The sequence below is a fragment of the Helianthus annuus genome, chromosome 11 (genome assembly GCF_002127325.2).
Source record: "Helianthus annuus cultivar XRQ/B chromosome 11, HanXRQr2.0-SUNRISE, whole genome shotgun sequence".
Classification (NCBI taxonomy): Eukaryota; Viridiplantae; Streptophyta; class Magnoliopsida; order Asterales; family Asteraceae; genus Helianthus; species Helianthus annuus.
Genome location: NC_035443.2, coordinates 157,704,555 through 157,714,003, shown reverse-complemented (window position 1 = coordinate 157,714,003; position 9,449 = coordinate 157,704,555). Strand labels below are relative to the sequence as shown.

The following is a 9,449-nucleotide window of genomic DNA, read 5'->3' as shown; positions in this document are numbered from 1 at the left end:
TTTCATGGTGGTTTGAAATTAATTAGTTACACTTTGAAGTGTGGTGCATAAGCTTGAAATTGATCATTTGAGTTGCAAAGTTGGATTGGGTTCGAGGGCGCGCGAAAGGATGCGGAATGATGAAAACAGAAGATGATGAAAACTTGATGTTTGAAAAATTGTGGGGTAGTCACGGTTACCGATGCAATGGCAAAAATGGTAACGCGACTATTATGGGCCAAAAACAACACGCTATGTTCGCTTCCGCGCATCAGTATTTATGATTGTTACCGGTTATTCGGAAATGTTCGACAAGATTTTGTTTATTGTCATATTCTCGCATTTGAAGACGAACGTATGAACCTGGAACGTCTATACCGGTCCTAACGAGTTCACAAAGTCTTTGGTCTTTGGGGGGATACAAGTCAGATCCTACGGGGTACCAGGGGACGTTCTTATTCAACTAGATTATGCAAAGAAGAAAGTCATGTTCGTGAATTTTCGGAACCGAGAACATTCAATGAAGATTGATGACAGTTCCGCTCAGTGGAGGGAATTGGTGAACATTTGACGACAGTTTCTTTGAAGTGGAAAGAATCTGTTAAGGTTTAGAGATTTTACCAAAGAAATGGGGGGATAAAAATTTTCAAATGTTGAATTTCTTCGGTAAATTTCTAAACGCAATCACAGGTGGTAGAGTTTGTGATTTTCTGGTGATACAAACAGTTCTGCGTGGAATGTTTTGCACAGACACTTGAAGATCAAGACTTGATGCAGTTGTTAAAGAATGGAACCCTTATCAAATGCCGGTTGGAGTATTGGAAGATCAGCGGAAGATCGGTCAATTGAGTCCTTTGAGGAAATTGCACAACACTCAACACGGATGCGCGTACTCTGAGGGGGAAATATTTTACAATGAGCATCAAGATACTACTTACCTGGATCATCGGTTAAGGGGGAATTTGTTTACACAGAGAAGATGATTACTTGACTGAAGATCGATGATTGCAGTTGCATTTTCAGCATTCGACAGCAACGGACAAGGGGGAATTTGTTGATGCAGATTTTGTGTCCGATGCTTGTCGAATAGATTAGTTTTATTTTATGCTGAATTTGTAATAGTTAGTGAAACGGTCAAACGAACGTGTATAGACCCGCTCGTTTGAAGTGGTCAAACGAGAGGGTTGTTGGTTTGACTGTGTGTGTTTTGCTTGACAGTTTATGGTTGTTTAATGTTGGTGTCGAAGGATAAGGCATCGAAGGATTGTGTATCCTTCGATGAGCTCGAAAGATATCCATCGAAGGTTGAAGATGGACCTCGAAGGATATGGCATCCTTCGAGGTATGTGTGTATCTTTCGAAAGCTGGATGGTCGACAGATGATCTATCGACCAGTCAGTTTAATCCTTCGACCGTGCAACCTGTGTTTGGTATAAATACCAACACCTTGTCATTTGCAACACAAGAGTGAGAGCACAAGTGTGTGCTAGAGAGTGATAGGAGGTTTGAGTCCTCACCGGGAGAAATCACCACTTGATTTCTCCCCGGATGTATACTTCTTTGGTATTAGTTCGGATTCCATGTAATCGGGCCGACTTGTAATGTTTACTACCGGATTAATACAAAGTTTGTTTGTTTATCATCTCTTATCTCTTCCATCTTTGAACATGAACATGAAAATCACGGAATCGATCCCGAAACCGGGACCTACAGTCTTTCGCTCTTACATACCTTTCGAAACGCTCCTTCCACTCAGGAAAATCAAGCTCGTTTATCAACAAAGGAGGTTTGTCGTTACTCCCTACCTCAGCATTGTGCTTGAGGTTTTGCACCATTGCATTCAGATTGTTGTTTGCCATTTCTAGGTAGTTGTGAAAGAAATAGTGAGTTTAATAGAAAACAACGGTAGGTTTCCAAGCAAGAAACTGTGTCACTAGGAAGGTTTTCTAAGTCCAAACTCGGAGAGAAAACACGGAGTGAAATGTCTGAGGCTTTAATCAGAGTGTAAAACCCGGATCAAAACCTAAAATGAAACACAAAACCTCGGACACAACACTAAAGTTTTAAAAAATCGGACAAGTAGAATTGTATAACACAATAAACTCGGAATAGATTTAAATACTAAAACTCGGATAAGAGATTTAAACTCAGACACGGAGAATTTAAAACTCGGACCAATTAAAACTCAGACTACCTGGCACTTAAAACTCGGACCAAAGGAAATGGACTTTAAACTCGACAGTAGTGGATTTAAAAAAAAAATCGGACTAAGATGGGATGTTTAAAATTCGGACCTAATAATGTATAAAAATCGGACCTAAACTTTAAAACTCGGACTCAATGTGGTGAAGAAAACTCGGATTAACAGGCATATAGACTTAAACTCGGACCCAACAAAAACTAAGGCGAAAACTCGGACCTAAAAGTGTAAAGAGACTCAGATCATTTAAGTGGAAAGAAACTCAGACTAAATACTTAAACTGAGACTCGGAACAAGTAAGGGTTTCTCAAACTCGGATCCAGTAACCAATCTCCGGACTATCTCCCCAATGTGACTTCACATTGGTTCAACAATACCCCGGAAACACAAACACAAAATTTAAACCACGGACAATGCTTCCAAAGATCAAACTTAGGAATCTTTTTCAACCTTCAACAGTGTATGAACAAGAACCAAAACCCTTGTAAAAACCTAGATGAAGATCAACACTAAAAATCACCAAACTACTCAAAATCCATCACCAAATCACTAGAAATGAATGAAGAATAGAGAATAATGCACAAAAACTCACTAAACACTCACTAAACTCTATCAAAGTTTGAACTTATCTCACAAAACCTTCAAACTAAGAAACACCTACAGTAATATGAGCACACTGCTCTGATACCACTTCTAAGGCCTCCTAATCTAAGATCTCACTCAGCTAATGCAACCAACAGGTGTGCGGAATCCACCTGATGATTAACCACTGTAGATGAAACACTAGAATGCAAAGATTTGTGAGAGAAATCGAGAATACACAGAGTATTCTTGATGAGGAACATGAATGACGTCACACACACAGTAGCTACCAGACAAACACACACAATGATTAGGGTAAGAAAGGTGCACAGAATTTCACACAGAATCGCTGCCTTGTCTATTCCACATAAAGGTATATATACAAGGCAAACCCCAGACTTCCAAGACAAACTAGAAAGCCCGGACAAAACATACTACACAAAACCCTGACTTTTGTCCTAAGCATAAACTCTGACAAAAGTCTAGCCTAAAACATGGACAAAATGTCCAAGGTTAAAACTTGGACTAAGTTTCAATACATATCCAATAAAGACCCTACAAAATAGAAGGCATGCACTTATCACCCAAAGTTCATTAACAATGTCTATCGTATCCATTGTATCCACCTTCACCCCCGTATCCACCGTATCCATCTTCTACCCCGTATCCACCGTATCCACCTTCACCCTCGTATCCACTGTAATCCGCTTGTTGCACGTACGGAGATTCATACCCGTATCCGTATCCACTGTAATCCGCTTGTTGCACGCATGGTTCATCAACAGGTGCATTCTTAGTACCGTATCCACTTTGTTGCACGTACGGAGATTCATACCCGTATCCGTAATCCGGATACACTTGATGCGCCGGGTAATTTGGTTCATCAACAGGTGGAGTGGGAGTCTTGTTCAAGTCTGGCAACTGTGTTTTTTGATCAATAGGGTCTCCAGACACAACCTCCTCCTCCTCATTGGCAGCATTTGCTCCCCATGTGTCATTAGAATAGCGATTACCGAAATAATTCTCCTTCCAAAATGATGACATTTTAACAAGATTGAACAAAAAACAGAACAAATGATTTTGGTTTGGTGTGTAAATTGTTTACTGAAGAAGAAGATGAAAAAGAAAGCAGGAGGATATGAACTCGAAGTGAACAGAGATGCATGGATAAATAGAATTTCAAATTTACTAAAATACGCAGCGTATAGCTCTCTACTCCCCGTATTACTTTATTCACGTGCCTAGATAACATCGTATCAGTGTCAAATCAGTCTGACATAGGGTGCGTATTGAGCAATACGTAACGTATAGGGTTACCTCTATACGTTGCGTATTGCTCAATACGCACCCTATGTCAGACTGATTTGACATGGTACTAGGTTTTACTGTCTGGCCGTGTACCTGCCCCTAACATATGCTGCGTAGAGACCTATACGCAGCGTATAGAGGTAACCCTATACGCTGCGTATTGGTCAATACGCAGCGTATGTAAACCCTAAGTGTGCAGATAGCCTGCCAAGGTGTGCAAATAGTGAGGGCCTAATTTATTTATTTTTACATATACATATCGAGTTTTTTTAAAAAATAACGTGCCCTTTGAAATATCGGGCTCTGGCCGGTGGTCCTCCCCGCCCACCTTCAGGGCTAGCCATGCTGAGATACTTTGCCATTTTGCCACCAAGAGGTTCATAAAGTGGATGTTAAAACATAATTAATGGAGATGTGGGAAAAAAAGTCCACACGAAACAACAGAGGGTTTCATTATGCTGGTGAACTACATATAAGGTTCCTTGGATGTTACATGCTAGTGCATTTTAGTTTGTCCAACGAATAGGCTTTAGTATAGTTGTGTGTGCTGAATAGATGAATTGTAAGCAAATGATCATTGGTTTCTCTTCATTGAGTAACCCCATGGTGGCAAGCTCTTCATTATGTTTCTCTGCCAAGTGTGCTTCATAAGTTCTTTCTTTATTGGCCTTACATTCAGATGCATAATGCCCATAACTATGGCAAATAAAACATTAAATGTTCTTCTTATCCTTTTTATTCCTTTTGTATAATACCACCACCACCACCACCACCACCTATAACGCATAAAAAAATCATACAGATTGTCATAGTGAAACATTCAATAATAATAGTCCCTGAACTAAAGATAAAACACATCTATTTTCTAAAAAAGGATAATTTATTGTATTTCAAAAATATCATACCGGAGACGCGTTTTGAGATTCGGTGGCGAGAAATGTGCACAACCTTAGGCTGTAGAGATGAAGAGCGAAAAGAAAGAAGAAAGAGGCGATTTAATCAATAGAAAGAAAGGGCTAATCCAGGTGAGCGAAACAGAAATAAAGAAGAACGGCTGGTTGAAATCAACAAAGTAAGAAGAAAGAAGTCGTGAACGGCGTGAGAAAGAAAGTCGTCGCAACGAGAAAGAATGAGAAAGAAGACCGTAGCAGCGTCACGAGAAAGAGCAAGAAGACAGTGGTCGCTGCCAACCAGACCGGAAGAAGTGACACAATCATCGCCGGAGAAGAAGAACCGGTAATAGGAAGACCGCTGTCGGAAAGCTCGTTCCAACGGGAGAAAAGAAGAAAGAGACCATGGCTGGAGATTGATTTCTGGCGTGAGACCGAGAAGACCGAAGAAGCCGCAAGAGACCGACGGCTTAAAGAAAAGTAGACCGAAGGAGGCAATCGAGACCGGCGGTTCGCCAAAGAAAGAGAGACTGATCAGCTGCAACAAAGACCAGCGACAACTAGACCGAGATCGTAGGTGTGACAATGACCGGAGGTTCGCACCATGATAGACTGAATAAAGCTTTTATTGAAAGAAAGCTTACACCGAATGACCGAGATTGTGAACAAAGACCGAGAGTTCACAGTTGACTGAGTCGTGAACCGAAGACCGAAAGTGTTCACGTTAGAAAGAGGAAGAACGAAGCCGTGTGTTCGTATCGCAAGAAGCAAGCGGAGTAGCAAGTTTAGCAAGAAGAAAATACTGACATCAAGATTACGGGGGTGAAAGATGTTGCAAGTGTGGTGGACTTGATTCGGGTTGAACCGAGAAGACAATGGACGTGACCGAGTGTTGGTTCGAGAAAGCGATCTGGCACTACGGTGAACGAGTGGTATGCATAAACCGATTAAGAGGGTGATTGTTGGGTTAATCGGTTTGATTCCGAGTCGGTTCAGGTCGAGTACGGGTAGAATAATTATACGGGTCAGCTGGGTTTTATATTAGTCACATGGTACAGAAGTGGTCTAATATTGAGTGAGTTTTATGGGATGTGAACGTGTGATTTGAAGACCGAGCAATCAGAAGAGTATGCATGAGGAATAGAATAATTCATGGAGATGACGTGGGTTGTTTTTTTTTTTTTATTGTTTTATTTGCTATTTATGCAAGTGTCTATTGTAGTTATTTAATCAATCTATCGTGTAAATCCTTTCAAGTTATATAAACAGAATAGTCCCAAATAGTATGTTTAGAGAGTGTTTAATTGGGGCCTGATCCAACAACAATATCAGCTGATGTATTTGCGTATATGCGTTTCTAGGATTAAATCTATGATAAGGTGGTCGTCGGCCAAGTTATAAAGGAAATGAAACTAAACAATGTATACGACGAGTGTGGGGTCAAGGCGTCAAGGAAAATTTGCATAGCCTAAACCCACTTGGTGATTCATTTAAATAAAGTTCATTTATTTTCTAGCTACTGAGTTGTGATGCAACCATCTAGAAATCCGGAAGGTCAGGGAACACTAGTATCCTCGGTCACTACTGTGGAATTACTTCCTACTTCACACTACTACCTAATATATAATGTGGGATTACTTCCAACTTCACACTTCTACCTAATAAAAGTCGGAGGTACGAAGGGCTTCTAGGTGGCCCTGAGCAACTTCCCACGGCAAGTGATTAAGTGTTTGGTTGTTTATGATAAAATTCATAATCTAGCTCTGTTCACATTAAGTCTTTTGCCTTTAATGGGAAGTGATTAAAAGTTGTAGGCAGTTCTTTTGTTTTTAAATGGATCTTTGGTTAATTTTTAATTAAGTTTGCAAGTGTAATGTTAGATACTATTGTACTTGTTGTGCGTATATCATATTCTAGGAGAAAAAAAAACAAAAGTTAAAAGACACAGTAGTATATATCAAACGACTGTATAAACAAAAATTCCAAATGCTATGAACAATAAATATGTTCCCCGTTTTGCCCTTCTACGATATCATTTCAATCAAATGTTTACATAAGAAAGCAAGTAAGCAACCAGTTTCCAATTGATCTTCGATTTCAGTTCTTGGATGATCTTGTGATGATGACTCCATGTCTAAACTAATCCTGTGGCTCTTTTGTTGTTCTGGTTTCACCAGTTTGCTAGCCTTTTCTTGTTGCAAAGTTAGTTCTTTACTCCTATTTGGTAACTTGTTAACACTGGCATCTCCATTCTGATGAGTTAAACCAAAGGTAGTCTTGTGGTTTGTCGGTTGCTTTTTAAATGTGTCGCCATCAGTTTCCTTATACTGATTTCCAGTTGTCTAAGGTGCCAAACGAGGTGTCTCGGATTTACCAACGTTTTCAAGACTTTTAGAAATCAACTGCTTAGATTTCTTGCTTTGAGAAGCCGTCATTTCCTTACATTGCTAATTATCTGGACCATGGTAAATATATTCGGAATAAATAAAAAAATGATTTAATAATTACTTGCCAACATTAAGAAAGCAACTAGAAGCTAATCATCCAAAAACTCTTCATAACATCTCTAAATTGATAATCTAAAAAGGGGCAGTTGCTAATTCGTAGAACTTGCGATCACATTTCGCGCTTCGCTTCTAAATTTTCATCAACTTCTTCTTCTCAAGCAACGATTTTCAACATAATTTTCTCGATTTTCACGATTCCTTTAGAGTGCGTTTGTGTGATCTCGCAGTTCTTCGACTCTCCTTTCCAGAGCTCTAATCCTCCTTGCTGCAGCAGACTGTCGGTTTCCCCATTGCCTACCATGTGGTGGACCATAACTCCTAAATTGAACTCTTTATTCAAATACATAAAATACAAAATTATTACCATTAGTCTATTTTTCGGCACTGCATTCTCATCATAAATCAAAAATAAGTAATCATCTGAACAATCCTAAATATTCAGAATGTAAAAAAAAAAATTTTTAATAAGGATACATGAGATTTTAATTTTCCCATACCTGACAGACAGAGTGATTTCCCTATGGACAATCAACATGTTATGATCCGACCCGGATACACCGAGAGAGATCAACATGTTATTGACGTCCATTGAAATCAGCGACTTATTAAAGAGCACCTAATGCAATCGGTTAAGAATTGAAGAACGAAAACACCAAAACTTTTAACAAACTCGATTATGTCAGGCTCGTCTGCTACAACTGTTTGATGCTTTGGATCCGATTAACTTTCAGGTCTCTTTATTAATTTCTGTACTAAACTTTTTGATTCGTAAATGCACATAAAAGGTGAACTTCATATATAGTAAAAGTCCTTAGTTTGCAAAATTATGTTCAATTCCGTCAAATTTTCAACAACTGACACATTGCATTGGTAATTAACTATCACACTGCACAAATTGATGACGTTGGTAATTGGTGATGCAGAGTTCATGCTTTGCACACGGAGAAGATCATCAAGGTAATGATGATGTAGAAAGCATCTTTTGAAACATATTGGCTTATTTCCTAGTCATCCAAGCATAAAATTGCATATATAGATAAAAGGATGCACCAATAGCTTGCTTGAACTACATGCTTGGAAATTCAAGTATATATATTCTAAGCATTTATACAGCAAAGCCATTTAATTTTCTAGCAGCCAAAGATCAAATTTATGTAAGTATACCGAAACATATTGGTTTATTTCCTAGTTGTTGATACACTTTGTGTGGACGCGACTCGGCTCAGTTCGACTCGGCTCATTTCGACTTGGTTTCGACTCGGTTAGATCCGGCTCAAGCCCGACGTCACGACATTCCTCCGTCGTGCGCCCCAGAGTTCGACACGCGAAGCACGGAGAGCCGCGTACCCATTCCCGTTTACACATCACCATGACATCATCATTGTGATGTCATGGTGATGTCACAGATTTGTCTTATGTGGAAATGGTGAAAGATTAGTCAACGAAACATCTCTAGGCTGTAAATCTTCTCCAATGGGCCAATCAACTTGCTTTGGGCGTTGACCTTTCAATTTGGGCTGAATAACAATGACGAAACAAGAGTGAATGTGAAATGGTTGTCGACGAAACATTTCTGTTTCGTCGACTTTGTGTGTTTGGCCGAGGATTATTTCTGTTTCGTCGAGTCTGTGTCTGTGTTTAGTATATATAGCTCTCATTTGTTTCTGTGTGAAACTTGGACGAGTGACGAGAGCCGAGACTTTGAGAGAGTCTTTAAAACATTGTTTGTATATGTTTCTGGTTGTACTCATCCCTAATCAATAGATATTGAATCTTTTGGTTACGCGTGTGTTTTACACTTTGTTTGGTTTGCACCGTCACGGGGATTCCGCACCCGTTACCGTGTTTGTGATAAATAAGGATAGGTTTACGTTATCGATTCACCGGAAAAACGGGACCTACAATTGGTATCAGAGCCTTGGCTCTAATCCTTGTTTAAAACCAAACAAGTTTCGGTTTTTATGGAGTTGTTCTTGAAAAATT

The 9,449-nt window shown here is 39.5% G+C and overlaps 1 protein-coding gene across 1 annotated transcript; it reads right to left on the bottom strand.

Moving 5' to 3' along the window:
- Positions 1-3,355: 3,355 nt before the first annotated feature.
- LOC118484171 (claw keratin-like) lies at positions 3,356-3,805 on the bottom strand. Its single transcript, XM_035980139.1, has one exon. It carries the CDS (start codon positions 3,803-3,805, stop codon positions 3,356-3,358), a length of 450 nt encoding a protein of 149 aa, XP_035836032.1.
- Positions 3,806-9,449: the final 5,644 nt, after the last annotated feature.

Bases quoted from the DNA above. Each gene is read 5' to 3' on its own strand.
- LOC118484171 (XM_035980139.1), bottom strand. From the start codon at position 3,805: ATGTCATCATTTTGGAAGGAGAATTATTTCGGTAATCGCTATTCTAAT.